The sequence below is a fragment of the Bactrocera tryoni genome, unplaced genomic scaffold (assembly GCF_016617805.1).
Source record: "Bactrocera tryoni isolate S06 unplaced genomic scaffold, CSIRO_BtryS06_freeze2 scaffold_7, whole genome shotgun sequence".
Taxonomy (NCBI): domain Eukaryota; kingdom Metazoa; phylum Arthropoda; class Insecta; order Diptera; family Tephritidae; genus Bactrocera; species Bactrocera tryoni.
In genome coordinates, this window is record NW_024396366.1 from 8748906 (window position 1) to 8764043 (window position 15138).

The window sequence follows — 15138 nt, forward strand, 5'->3', positions numbered from 1 at the left end:
AAAATTGGACTTTCCGAATGGACCACCTAAGACGCAGCCGCGGTCAACATTTAAATGAAATTATCTTCAAAAAGTAAATGTCATGAACCAATCTAACATTTCAAATAAAGAACCGATGAGATTTTGCAAATTTTATGCGTTTTTTTTTTTAAAAAAGTTATCAAGCTCTTAAAAAATCACCCGATATATATGTAACTTACGAATCTTTAGGCTTTTCTTTTGGCGCACGAAAAGTCTGCTTATCGACTATCCTCGGCACACCATTAATGTATCTAATTGTCTTGCTGTTATCTCCGCCCTTAGTTAGATTATCAAGCTCCGTATGTAGATTCCTGAGATGCTCTTGCTGAGCTCGAGTTCGGTGCGCCTTAAATGAGATGCCAGACTCACCAGCTGTCTTGATACGCAATAGACTCCTAGCATCTGCTACGGACTCTGTAGTTAGTAATAGCGGACGAATCTTACCTACCACAGGACGACCGAGTCTACGGAGACCAAATTTCGGACAACCTCTGACATCTCCTGTGGTAATAATGCGACAACCTTCTCCAAATCATCCAGACATCGATCATAGCCTACCGGCTTCTCAGACTCCGGCACGTTCAAAGCAATAACCTCTCTTCCTCGCTTATTGCGATCATTTATCTACGATACTATAAAGCTAGGATCCACATTAAGTGCATCGAACGATGTTAATTTATTCTCGACAGCACCGACCGTCTTTTCTAATTGCTTATAATGCTGCGAGTTTGCTCTGTTGTTCTCTGCCAACTTGTTCAAGTCTAGCCGAATCTCTGCAACGCTGGTCTGAATATTTTCAATTGTTTTCTTGAACGGTGCTAAATATTTCTCAAACATTTTCTCCAACTCCGATTTGCTTGTTGATAACGGCAAATCATTGTCGTTCTCATCACTGTCATTGACGGCCTCAATAATACTAACCTCTGAGTGACAACCAGAGCATCGCCAGCCGAAACGCAGCAATTTTCTTGAAACCATCGTCACTCAAGTCGCTGCACTTCTTGTAGAACCAATTCTTACAGCTATTGCAGCTGAGTTTCCCCTTATAATCTTGGAGCAAGTTATACACGTGTTTACTCGACGCCATGTTAACAACGAAATTATAGCGAAAAAGAGAAATTTCAGGGAATTGCTCATATTTGTTTATTATCATATGGCAGCGCTCCATTTCCTCATAATTGTTAGCACATAAATGATGTTCAGTACGAGTGCGAAAAGTAATTTTTAAAATATAAATTTCTTACTTATAGAGCAGCAAAAAGTGTAAATTATGAATTTGTTTAAATGTTTACAGTTTAATAAAATGAATTTGAAGTGAAAAATTTGAAATATTCGAATTTTTGAATTAGGCGAATAGCTCTAATTAAGCGTTTGCGGTAATTATAGCCCTATATATTTTTAATTAGGAAGACTTTCTCTTTCCAGCGGTACCTTCAGATGGTGGCGCCAAAAAAATCGGGATTGTGCCGACAGGTCCAATCGATGCTCAATTTGAAAATGTAATTCAGAAAATGCGTAAAGCTGTCGCTTTATTTAGGGATGCCAAGTTGTAAAAAAAACACGCCACAAAACGTTTTTAAGGTAAGCAAGTAGTTTTAACCTTAACATTGAATTCGCGGTTTTCTGTTCTAGTTTAACGTTTTGGGTAAATTTTAGAATAGCTTACTTGTGGTTTTTGAGATATTTTCATTTAAAGTTCAAAAATTCAACTATTTAAAACGTTATATATTCTTAATCTGGAGGACCTCCTCTATGCGTCCATACACCTTTTAACCCCGAAATTGGGGGATGCTATTCTGAATCCCAGCCAACGTTTTTACCAATGTCTATTTTAGCTTAAATCCCAACGAATTACAGTGAAACCCGCTTTAGTACCCCCCGCTTAAGTACCTAACCCACTTAAGTAACCAACATTTTCGGGCACCGTGAATTTTTTAATGTAATCTGAGGAAAATCCCTCTCTTAAGTGCCTCCCCGCTTAATTACCCGACACGCCTAAGTACCTAAATTTTTCGTACCACAATTACCATGTTACTTATAATTTTCCCCGCTTAACTACGCTTTAAAATTTCTTAAAATATTTCCAAATTTTGAATTTCAGTGGCAGCACTATACAATCGATTCTTAATTCCACTTGCACCGCTAGTTTATCGAGCATCGCTAGTTGTTAAAACGAATTCAATCTAAAAACTTCCGAAATGCCTGGCAAAGGGCGAAAAATCACAAGTTTATCAATTAAACAAAAAATACAGATTCTTCATTTAGTTGAGCGTAATGAAAAACCGAAAAAAGACATTGCACAATATTTTAAGTGTGATATTTCAACCATAAATATGATTTTGAGGAAACGCAAACAAGTGGAGGAAGCTGCAAACGCCACCTGCACGAAACGCAAGCGTTTGCGTGGAAGCTGTAATAAAGAAATTGAAAAGGCTCTTGCCAAATGGTTTGACCAAATAAGGGCTGCAAACGTAGTGTTGACAGATGCTCAACTCCTCAAAAAAGCTTGAGAATTCGCTAATGAAATGCCTTTTGATTTTTCTCCCACCAATGGCTGGATGTGGCGCTGGAAACGGCGAGAGGGCATTAAATTTACAAAAATAACTGGAGAAGCGGCTGATGCGGTGGCGGATTCATATAGACGTCGCATATTGCAGAATTTATTAAAAAACTATGAACCTTGCAATGTTTTTAATGCGGACGAGAGCGGATTACTTTATAAAGCACTTCCGAATGGGACTTTGGCTAGAAAGGGAACTACTGTGACTGGAGGAAAAAGTCAAAAAATGCGTCTAACCCTGTTGTTTTGTTGCAATGCAGACGGAAGTGAAAAAAAATATATTCCATTGGAAATTCAAAAAATCCTCGCTGCTATAAAGGGAAAATCATACCCTTTCCATATTATTTTCAGAGTAAAGCTTGGATGGACAAATATTTTAAAAGAGTTTGATCGCGATATGATAAAGCAAAATAGAAAAGTTGTGCTATTTATTGATAATGCTCCTTGCCATAAGGTGACCGATTTAGTTCTGGAAAATGTCAAAATTGAATTTCTTCCTGCTAATACCACATCGATATTACAGCCACTCGATCAAGGAATAATACATGCCTTCAAAGTCTATTTCAGACAAATTCTTGTAAGAAAACAGTTACTTGCAATCGAAAAGGGCTTATCAAACAAAGATTTTGTGAAATCGATTTCAATCTTAGATGCTCTAACTTTTGCAAAGCGGGCATGGTGGCTTGTTAAGAAGGAAACTATAGAAAACTGTTTCCGTAAGGTAGTGGAATTATAACCCCTGTTGAAAATTTCTTAGCATTTCTAATTTTTTATTTATTTGTTTCAAATTACAGGGTGGATTTTTTATTGAAAATAATTCCTCTGACGTCGTTGAAGAAGTAATAGATGTTACAATAGATCCTACAGAGTTTGAGGAATATGTTAACTGCGATAAAGAGCTTGAATGTTTTGGAACATTGACGGAAGATGAAATTGTTTCATCCCTCTTAGACGAAAATTCCAGCGAAGCATCTTCTGAAGAAAATTCAGAAGGTGAATGTAATGATGTTCCACCCACCTTAGTAGCAGCTATAGGTGCGCTTTCAACAGTTAAACATTTTATGGAAAGTAAAAATCTTTATCTTGATGAAATTGAATCGCTTGAAGAAAAACTCTTTAAATGTTACTTTCAAACCCACCATCAAAAGAAGATCACAGATTTCTTCATTGTCTAAAATAAAATATGTATGTATGTATTTAAGTATTGGTATCTTTCACCCAAATGTTCCTCATCATACAAAATATGGGTGTATTTATGTATAATCAATCAATTTTAAAGAATTGAATTCTTAAAAAAATTGCATAATATTGCTTTAGCTTGTTTTGTTAATAAAGTTTTCCTTTATGTGTTCAAATAATGCTACGATCTTGATTTTAAAATATGTACGTATAGTTCATTAAATGGTTATGTTTAACTCGAGGATTAATTTATGTAAGCTAACAAGAAGATGTAATTATATATGTACATAAATAATTATGTTCGTTTAAGTACCCGCATCGAGGTACTTAAGCGGGTTCATTTAAGTACCCAACCCGCTTAAGTACCTTAAAATGCTGACATTTTTCGTGAGGTACTTAACCGGGTTTTACTGTATGGTAAATTGCTTTATTAAGCCAGTTTATTGTTTTACGAAGTAGACTGTAGGTTTACAGTAATTCTAGAACTACCATATTAAAATAAAAAATTACTCACATTCGCCAAGAGGGTTCCTCAGGAAACTCTGCGACAAGGATATCTTCGTTCTGTTGTTTACCCACATAATGATAATAAAGCTTTTGATTTTCATTTTGTTTAACTTCTGCCCCATTTGCACATTCGTCGTGATCATATTTCTGTAATAATGTATATTTATAAATTGTTGGATGCGTCCAAATATTTATACGGATGACATACGGCATAAAAAAAGCCCTTGTTATCAAGAGTCCAAGAAATTTCACTAAATTTTACTTTTTCTAACGTCTCTTTGAGGTCCTCTCCAGACTTAACATTACGAATTTTTATCTTTAACCAGTCTGACCCATTTTCACTTATACCATACGCCATGTAGTTTCCATCCTCAGAGAATGACTTTTGAGATAAAGCGATTGTTCCATCCTCAGACCATGTGTTGGGATCTAAGAAAACCTTGGGCTCATCCACAAGATGCTTTTGTTGAAATAGAACACTAGAAACACCATAAATTTTATAATAAACAGAATTAATCTTAAAAACAGTTTTACTTATGATTCTGCAATCCAGTGTTAACATAAAAGTAATAATAATCTCCATGCTTTGTTGGGCAACTATATTTAGGATAGTTCCATAATTTTGTCAGTTTTTTTTCAATGCGATATCTATCACTCCCTTCTTCAATAAATTTTCTACTAATTTTATTTTGCTTTTCAATAAATATTTGTGTTTGTTCGGCATTTGGATCTTCTAACCATCGGTAAACATCAAACAATTCAACGCCATGGAATTTATCCACATATGAAAAATCTTTCCGCGCTATGGGATATTCCATTTTATTTATTAAATTAGAATAACCTCTCCTCAAAAGACACAAGCTAAGAAACATAACAATAACACTGTGTTTAAACGTTAAAATTTTTGTCGTTGAAAACAAACCCTGCAAGACAGAGGTAATACCCAGCAACACCAGCGCGACCCAAACTCCTACACATTTACACAACATAAATGATTAGAAACGAATTAGTTAAGTGTTAGTGGATATAAAAGTATAAAATATAAGTGTAAAATGCATTATAAATTGGAGAAACACGCATTTTAAATAGTTGATTTTATGAACTTTAAATGCAAATACATATCTCAAAAACCAAAAGTCCTCTATCCGTTCATAGCCATTTTAACCCCGAAATCTGGGGATGCTATTCTCAATCGCAGCCGATTTTATTGTTGATAATTGTGCAAATCAAATTGCTGAGCTTAACCGTAACTTAAATATTTGTAAGTAAAGTGCTATTTATTCGAGTTATAGCCCTGACAGACGAGAGCGCTAATATGCATTAGCGGGCTTAATTTACATTTACTTGCGCATTTGATCCATGTTAATGCAAGTTAGTAATGCACAAAAATTTCGTGCATTTAGCTGAATTTACTAAATTTGAGTAGCCAACACTGCCCAAAAATGGCTAGTTTCTGCTGTTGTTTGACAGATGTCGCTTGAAATCTGCCAACTTGTTTGTGTTTACGCTTCAGAGGTAAACAGTTTTTATATTGCTAATTAAATTATGTGCAAGTATATTAACAAAAACAAATTTTAATATTTTTAGATGGCAGAAAATAAACAACGCACAGTTTGCTATTCATTTTTCCAAAATTCTTAACTTTTTCACCCACTTTTATTTCACTTTTTTTTAATAAATAAACAAATTTCACTATCAGCTGTCTAAATGCACAAGTCTGCCGTCTGCCACCTTTAATAGCCCTGACAGACGACAGCGCAAATATGCATTAGCGGGCTTAATTTACATTTACTTACGCATTTGACCCATTTTAATGCAAGTTTGTAATGCACAAGAATTCCGTGCATTTAGCTGAATTTACCAAATTTGAGTAGGCAAAACTGCTCAAAAATGGCCGATTTTTGTTATTTTTTGACAGATGTCGCTTGAAGTCAGCCGCCTCTTTTGCGTTTGCAGCATCAGATGTAAGCAGTTTTATATTGCTAGTTAAATTATGTACAAGTATATTAACAAAAACAAATTTTAATATATTTAAATGGCATAAAATAAACAACGCACAGTTTGCTATCCATTTTTCCATAATTCTTAACTTTTTCGCACACTTTTTTCGCATTACAATCAATTATTACTTTTAATTTCACTCTATTATCTTTAAACGTAGTTAATAATAAACGAATTATTTCGTAAAATTTATATCTTTTATTCATTTTTATTTCGCTTTTTTTTAATAAATAAGCAAACTTCACTGTCAGCTGTCTAAATGCACAAGTCTGCCGTCTGTCACCACAAAATTGCAATGCGCATTAGCACAGCTTAAGGCGCATTAATTTTGTTCGTCTGTCAGGGCTATTATGTATTTGTAGATGCCGATAATGCAGCCGTCGAAGATAATTTAGACTGCCCTATAGAAGAGGTGATCATTCAGCCCTATCACCATGGTACAAGGGAGTAAGGAAAGAGCTCATTCACCATCGTGGAAGAGCCATTCACAGTCCTTATCCTACCCCCAAAGTGTACGTTCACAATAAAAACATTATGGCCACCTCTGGTGAATAAGGGTGGCGAGAGGTCATAACGGGTTGCGTAAAACGAAAATGCTATAATATCACAGTGGAACATTTTTGGGATTATTGTCTGGGGGTGAGAAATTCCTAGTCAGGGTGATGGTACTAGGTCAGTATAGTAAAACCCTCAAAGAGTTTGGCGTTCGTATGTGTCAGTTTTTTTTATGACCTTTTAAATTTTTTCCTTATCTTGATGTTTTTTCGCTTAGTTGTAACATTTTGGCAAAAACGTAGTTTAACATAACTCGCGAACCACTATTATCTATTTTTCCAATCCATTAGACGGTTGTAGCAGCTTTTACACTCTATATTTGATACCCAATTTTCGTTCACTATAACATAAAAAAAATTTTAAAAGGTCATAAAAAAAAACTGACACATACGAACGCCAAACCCTTTGAAGGTTTTACAATACTGACCTAGTACCATCACCCTGACTTGGAATTTCACACCCCCCAGATTAGCTGTTGTACTTTGTATTTAATTATATATTATAGTACTATATACAAACATTTATAAATACTTTTTTCAATTTTTGTTATAGAGTAAAGTTTAAAGCTGTTAGCAAACAAATTAATTATACCATCATGATATAGGTAAGTATGCTAGATATTTTTAAGTATTTTAGTTAACTTATTCATGGACAAATTGGAAAATATATTTGATAATGAGTGGACCAAAAGAGATAATTATTGTGGAAAAATTTGGTATTACATATCATAATAATTCGTCTGAACAGTAAAACGCAATAGGGGGATTCTCTTGCCCTTTCAAGATTGCAGATTGCAAAAATCCAAGGGCACGAGAGCACCCATTGCAGAATCTACCCTGCAAGACGGAGGTAACAGATTGCACAAACACATTGAAACATTTTCAGCTGTTCACTAACACTGTTACATTTTCTTGAATTTTCAATTGAATGGGAGATTACGTAAGTAAAAGCGCCCATACACGAGCACACAAGTGCGTTCGATCGGTATGTGTGCGCTTGCGGTTTATCGTGTATGGGCTTGTTCGCGTACCGATCCGTGTTCGCGAAAATGTTTGATTTTTTACGATCGGTGCGCGAACATGTTTATCGTGTATGGCGTTTTCGGCGCACAAAATCTCATTTCTCTCTTGTCGCCGAACAGTGAAGATCGCGGACAATGGCAAGTGTTAAGGGGAGAGCCTGCTTTCGAGGCTTCAAAAAATCGATTTTTTTGAGGATTTTTTTTTGGGAGGGAAAGAAATAATTGATTGAAGCGAAATTTCTAGGCTTTATAGATAGTTATATATTTGAACATCTTTCACAAATTTTTCGGATACGAAATCTTTGATATTCTGCCTTTAGGAAGCAATTACCCGATGCATCTCACATGTACATTTTCGGGCAGGATGCAGGTCGCAATTTCTATCGGAAACAAAAAATTCAAAGAGATTCATATTTTTGATTAATTTATCTTCTAGTTAAACTAAGAAAATTCCAAAGAATGTATAAAATTTAAAATTTTATTTAAAATTGAATAAATAGTGGCTTCTGATAAAAAGAATTTTACTTTATGCTGTTTAAAAATATGTTAAAACTTGACTTTTCTTAATATTTTTTTAGTTTAAATATAAGATAATTTTATGTCAATGATAATAAACTTTGCCCTAATTCCATACGACTTTTAGTTTTTTTTCCTATCCTGCCCGTCAACTAAGAATAATCGTAAAAATTAAAAACCGAGAAATCACTCTTTAAAGTTTTCGCTTTTTTCCTAAACGCTCATACATATACATATTTAGTGTAAGAAAATTAAAAGTTGGAATAACTTATTAACGAAATAAAATGAAATAGATAAAAATGCTACATTAGAAATAAATTCCAAGAAATGTTCCGCTTGCCTGTCGCATATGTTAACTCTGTGAAGAACGAACGCAAAATGGATTTGTGTGTCGTGTATGGGCAAACGAATTCATACCGATCGAACGCACTTGTGTGCTCGTGTATGGGCACTATAAGATAACGAAAACTATCGACATTCTAAACATATTTAATGTTAACTTGCTAGAAAAGGAAAGACGTATACCAAATTTTTCAAGAAGAAGAAGAAAACGAAAAGCGCAATTTATTATGGATTTTAAAGAGGTAAGTTTTTTATTTGATAATTTGATATGTTATAAATTATTTATTATATGTATATTATTAATTTCCTTTATATATTATAGAGAAAAGGAAAAAGCTTAAGAAGGAGAAAAAGGTAAGCATTGTGAATTGAATGTTGTGTGTATAATTAAAAATTTAAATATTACAGAAATCATTTGGACCATTTGGAAAATTCAAATCTATTGCGTATAACGGCAAAATTCCGATTTCTTTGGCGCCGCGATTTGAAGGTACCGTTGGAAAGAGGAAGTTCTCCTGATTAAAAAATATACAGTGTTATAGGTTATTATATCTGTCAGCGATTTCCATTTATTTTTTATGATACATTGGTTTGTATTTTAGGGACGATATATATATTATTATATTTAAAATATGAGTTTTGGATATAAAGTGGTTATATTTTACGGTTATCATGCACTCATATTCAAACAAAATTTGAGTTTTGGGTATAAAGTAGTTATATTTTTTGGTTGTTATGCACTCAAACTTATATTTTAAATATAATATATATATATATATATCGTCACCTAATATACAAATCAATGTATCATAAAAAATAAATGGAAAACGCTGACAAAAATAATAATCAAAATTTATCAATTTTATAACGAAAACTTAAATTTTGTTTGAATATGAGTGCATAATAACCAAAGAATATAACCACTTTCACCACTTTGTAACAAAAAGTCAATATATTTTTTTAATTTTTAACGCAGAAAGGAGTACTACGCGATAGTAATTCAGTCACCCCGGATATTCGCTCGGCCAGGGTTATTTTTTTAGAGCGCTGCCGAAGGCCGCCTACGCAGAAAGGAGTACTACGCGAAAGTACTCCAGTCACATAAATTACGTATTACACATATACATATGTAGAAAGTTTTTTTTATAGTTAATAAAGAAAAAAGAATCACGCGATAAAACAAACAAAGAAAAATTGTTAAAAATCCTACATATTTACTGTTTAAGATGTGGCAAGGCTCGTTTTCCTCATAGTTGTAAACAATCTAACCTTTTCAACGATGAGTGTGCTAAGTGATTTTTAAATTAATAAATTTAGGTAAAATATAGCAAAATAAAAGTGAAATGTAAACTTATTTCAAAGCTTAGAGTGTGTATTTAAATATACAAAGTAAAAAATGTGAAAAAATTTTGCGAAACATAGAGAAATAACATGTTTTCTTAGTGCAAATTTTTGAACTTTTAATCGTGAATATTTTAAAAAATATTAGTAATTTTTACATTAATTTTGGATATTCCTCCTCTGGAGAAGCTCCCCTATCCGTATATACCCCACTTATACGGAAATTTGGTTTTTTACCCCTCCGCCAAAGTAATCGGAATCGAGCCCGTATAACATAACAAAAAAATAAGAGAGTAAGTTTTAAATTATTAAAGTTAAATAGTGCATATTTAATTCAAATTCTTGTTATAGATAGTGAATTTTTGCGAAATATGTAATTTGTGCGTTATATCTACATATACACACATGTAAATGTAGAAAATTTAAAATCTAAATTGAAACGAATTGTCTGGTTAAAATTATAATTGTGAAGAATTAAGAATACACAGGATTTCGGGAATAAAATATGTATGGTCGGATAGAGGGGGTTCTTGAGATCAATAGTGCAATCCTTTAGTTGATGTTAAATAAATATAATTGAACAATAAGTTAATATTAAAAAAAAAAATCACACGAATTAGTGAAGTGTTCTTCTTCTTAATTGGCGCAGACACCGCTTACGCGATTATAGCCGAGTTAACAACAGCGCGCCAGTCGTTTCTTCTTTTCGCTACGTGGCGCCAATTGGATATTCCAAGCGTAGCCAGGTCCTTCTCCACCTGGTCCTCCAAACGGAGTGGAGGTCTTCCTCTTCCTCTGCTTCTCCCGGGCGGGTACAGCGTCGAATACTTTCAGAGTTCGGACAACATGACCTAGCCAGCGTAGCAGCTGTCTTTTAATTCGCTGAACTATGTCAATGTCATCGTATATATCGTACAGCTCATCGTTCCATCGAATGCGATATTCGCTGTGGCCAATGCTCAAAGGACCATAAATCTTTCGCAGAATTTTTCTCTCGAAAACTCGCAACGTCGACTCATCCGTTGTTGACATCGTCCAAGACTCTGCACCATATAGCAGGACGGGAATTATGAGTGACTTATAGAGTTTGGTTTTTGTTTGTCGAGAGAGGACTTTGCTTCTCAATTGCCTACTCAGTCCGAAGTAGCACCTGTTGGCAAGAGTTATCCTGCGTTGGATTTCTAGGCTGACATTGTTGGTGGTGTTTACGCTGGTTCCAAGATAGACGAAATTATCTACAACTTCAAAGTTATGACTGTCAACAGTGACGTGAGTGCCAAGTCGCGAGTGCGACGACTGTTTGTTTGATGACAGGAGATATTTCGTCTTGCCCTCGTTCACTGCCAGACCCATTTCTTTTGCTTCCTTGTCCAGTCTGGAGAAAGCAGAACTAACGGCGAGGGTGCTGAGACCGATGATATCAATATCATCGGCATACGCCAGCAGCTGTACACTCTTATAAAAGATGGTACCTTCTCTATTTAGTTCTGCAGCTCGAACTATTTTCTCCAGAAGGAGGTTGAAGAAATCGCACGATAGGGAATCACCTTGTCTGAAACCTCGTTTGGTATCGGACGGCTCGGAGAGGTCCTTCCCGATTCTGACGGAGCTTTTCGTGTTACTCAACGTCAGTTTACACAGCCGTATTAGTTTTGCGGGGATACCAAATTCAGACATCGCGGCATAAAGGCAGCTCCTTTTCGTGCTGTCGAAAGCAGCTTTGAAATCGACGAAGAAGATGTGTGTTTGACGCATGGTGAATATCTGGTCGGTTGTTGATTTTCCAAGTCTAAAGCCACACTGATAAGGTCCAATCAGTTTGTTGACGGTGGGCTTTAATGTGTCACACAATACGCTCGATAGAACCTTATGCGCGATATTAAGGAGGCGTATCCCACGGTAGTTGGCGCAGATTGAGGGGTCACCTTTTTTATGGATTCCCCCGCCGCTTTGTTGTTCTTCAGGCGGGTAATTGCTATTCGAACTTCTTCATGGTCGGGCAATGGAACGTCGGCTCCATCGTCATCGATGGGGGAATCCGGTTCGCCTTCTCCTGGCGTTGTGCGTTCACTGCCATTCAGCAGGCTAGAGAAGTGTTCCCTCCATAATTTAAGTATGCTCTGGGCATCGGTGACTAGATCACCTTTGGGGGTTCTTCAAGTGTATGCTCCGGTCTTGAAACCTTCTGCAAGCCGCCGCATTTTTTCGTAGAATTTTCGAGCATTACCCGTGTCGGCCAGCTTATCAAGCTCTTCGAACTCACACATTTCGGCCTCTTTCTTTTTCTGTCTGCAAATGCGTCTCGCTTCCTTCTTCAACTCTCGGTATCTATCCCATCCCGCACGTGTTGTGGTCGATCGTAACGTTGCGAGGTAGGCAGCCGGTTTTCTCTCCGCTGCGAGACGACACTCCTCGTCATACCAGCTGTTCTTTTGCACTTTCCGAAAACCAATGATTTCGGTAGCAGCTGTACGTAAGGAGTTTGAAATGCCGTCCCACAGTTCCCTTATTCCGATTTGTTGACGAGTGCTCTCAGAGAGCAGGAGTGCAAGCCGAGTAGAGAATTGTTCGGCTGTCTGTTGTGATTGCAGCTTCTCGACGTCGAACCTTCCTTGTGTTTGTTGGCGTGCGTTTTTTGCTGCACAGAGGCGGGGGCGAATCTTAGCTGCAAAAAGATAGTGGTCCGAGTCGATGTTAGGACCTCGGAGCGCACGCACATCTAAAACACTGGAGACGTGTCTTCCGTCTATCACAACATGATCGATCAGGTTGGCAGTTTTTCGATCCGGAGACAGCCAGGTAACTTGATGAATCTTTTTATGCTGGAATCTAGTATAACAGATAACCATATTTCGTGCCCTGGCGAAGTCAATCAGCCTCAACCCATTTGGGGATGTTTCGTCGTGCAGGCTGAATTTACCGACCGTAGTGCCAAAGATACCTTCTTTGCCCACCCTGGCGTTAAAGTCGCCAATCACGATTTTGACATCGTTGCAGGGCAGCCTTCATAAGTGCGCTCCAAGCACTCATAAAAGGCATCTTTGGTTACATCGTCCTTCTCTTCCGTCGGGGCGTGGGCGCAAATCAGCGATATGTTGAAGAACCTCGCTTTGATGCGGATTGTGGCAAGACGTTCATTCACCGCAGTGAATGATAGTACTCGGCGATGGAGTCTCTCTCCCACCACGAATCCCACACCAAACTTGCACTCCTTTATATGGCCACTGTAGTAAATGTCACAAGGACCTACTCGTCTTTGTCCTCGTCCCGTCCATCGCATTTCTTGGACGGCGGTGATGTCAGCCTTCACTGTAACGAGAACATCAACCAACTGAGGAGGGGCACCTTCTGAATTAGTGGGCCGGACATTCCAGGTGCATGCCCTTAAATCGAAGTCCTTATTTCGTTTGCCGTGGTCGTCATCAAAAGGGGGGTCTCTCATCCGAGGCTGGTTGTTACTATTCATTGGGGGTGTTTTTTTTACGTGGCGGGTCCCAAACCCAGCGCACAACCCTATGTAGGGGATATTTCGCCTTCTCACTTTAGCTCGCCTTCAAACGGATGTTCTTAGACTACCCAGAGGATACTTGGTCAAAGACCGGAAGTAGTGAGCTGCTTGAGTCATGTGTAAAAGAATCGTTTCTATCCACTCCCAAGTGAATGGCGATCAGAGAACTTTCCTCACTTGCGTGAACTTCTACACGTGACTCCATCCTCCAAGTGAAGTGTTAGTGGACATAAAAATGCGAAATATATGTAAGTGTAAAATTAATTTTAAATTTTAGAATAGTGGTAATTTTCAGCTTTAAACGCAAATATCTCGAATATTCCAGCGAGTATAAGATATCTGTTTGTATGCAGAATATCTAAATTTGTTTAAAATAAAAACAACATTAGTGTTTCATAATGAATAAAAGTGAACAAAGCTCGAATATACATATAAGTTTACACCGGTAAACACGTATCCGGTCAACACTCCACTCCCACCGATATTGCTGACGGTGCGTCGGCAGGTTTGAGTGTGGAAATAGCGTAACAACAACTCTCCCACCGATACTGATGAATAAGCGTCGACAGCCGGTTCTACGCACCGGAATTGACTCGGATTTCATCCGACCAAGGGCTGTTCTTTCGGCGATCTAACCCCGTTTGGTAAGTGTTAATTTGTATAGTTTGTCGTCACTGGAGCAAATGCTTTCGTAAACATACAGACAAATGTGCCAAAGAAATAATATATGTACACATGCATGTGCCATAGAAATTCTATTGGTGCAAATATGGAAATGATAACGAAATAATGCGAATATGCATATTTCATTAAGGTCATCAATTTTCTTTGAAGAAATGAAGTTCATTTGACACATCTTCGCTTTGTAATAGACGAAATAAATATATGTAACTTTTTTGAAATAATTAAAAAATTAAAAAATAAAATTAATTCTTTTTTATCTAATTTTTTACGATTTTGTAAAAAACTAAAATGTTTACAATTTTTCTGAAAAAAATGGTTCATATGATACAAGATCACGCATATGTGTCTCAGAGAATGCTTCTTTATATTCTTTGTGTGACTTTACATATTTTTCTTCAAAGCATTTCTCTTTATACATTCTCGCATGAATTCAGTCGCTTTACATATATTTCTGCCATTGCACATGCTCAATTCTGCTAAATAGCAGCGAGAATGGTGAAATTCCGTGTCGCAATTTTATAAGCTCTGTTAACCGTCCAATCGAACATCATACAGAATTCAATTTGCACCTTCTCTATGTTTTATGTTCTCTGGTTAAGCGTTCTGTTTTCTTTACGATTGTTATTGTTATGCCTTCTTGTGAGGGCGAGCGATATTGTTTTGATAATAATGGATTTTTGGAGTCAGAACGGAAAAAGCATATCGAATTCGTTAATTATATTTCTAATTTATGACACAATGTAATTGCAAAGTGCAAAGATTCAATTTTATTTACAGTTAGGGTAAGGTTTCTATGCGGAGGCTATCGTTAACTTGCATACATACTATAGGTATATTTACTTTCTCTGTGTGAGAGGTGTGTTTTGTACAAATTTTTCGCTGTTAAAAATGGAATTAAATATA

General features: G+C 36.4%; 1 protein-coding gene across 2 annotated transcripts in view; it reads right to left on the reverse strand.

Annotated features, from left to right (window-relative positions):
* Positions 1-5154, reverse strand: part of LOC120781419 (prolyl endopeptidase) — a 46913-nt gene extending 41759 nt beyond the window's left edge. The window contains exons 1-3 of one of the 2 annotated variants that reach the window (XM_040113632.1): positions 4802-5154; positions 4476-4746; positions 4275-4414 (exon numbers count right to left, since the gene is read on the reverse strand). In XM_040113632.1, the coding sequence (XP_039969566.1) occupies positions 4275-4414; positions 4476-4746; positions 4802-5139 (749 nt within the window). In that variant the 5' untranslated portion in view covers positions 5140-5154. The remainder of the gene's footprint in view (positions 1-4274; positions 4415-4475; positions 4747-4801) is intronic. The other variant, XM_040113633.1, reaches the window with a different exon arrangement.
* Between the last annotated feature and the right edge of the window lie 9984 nt (positions 5155-15138).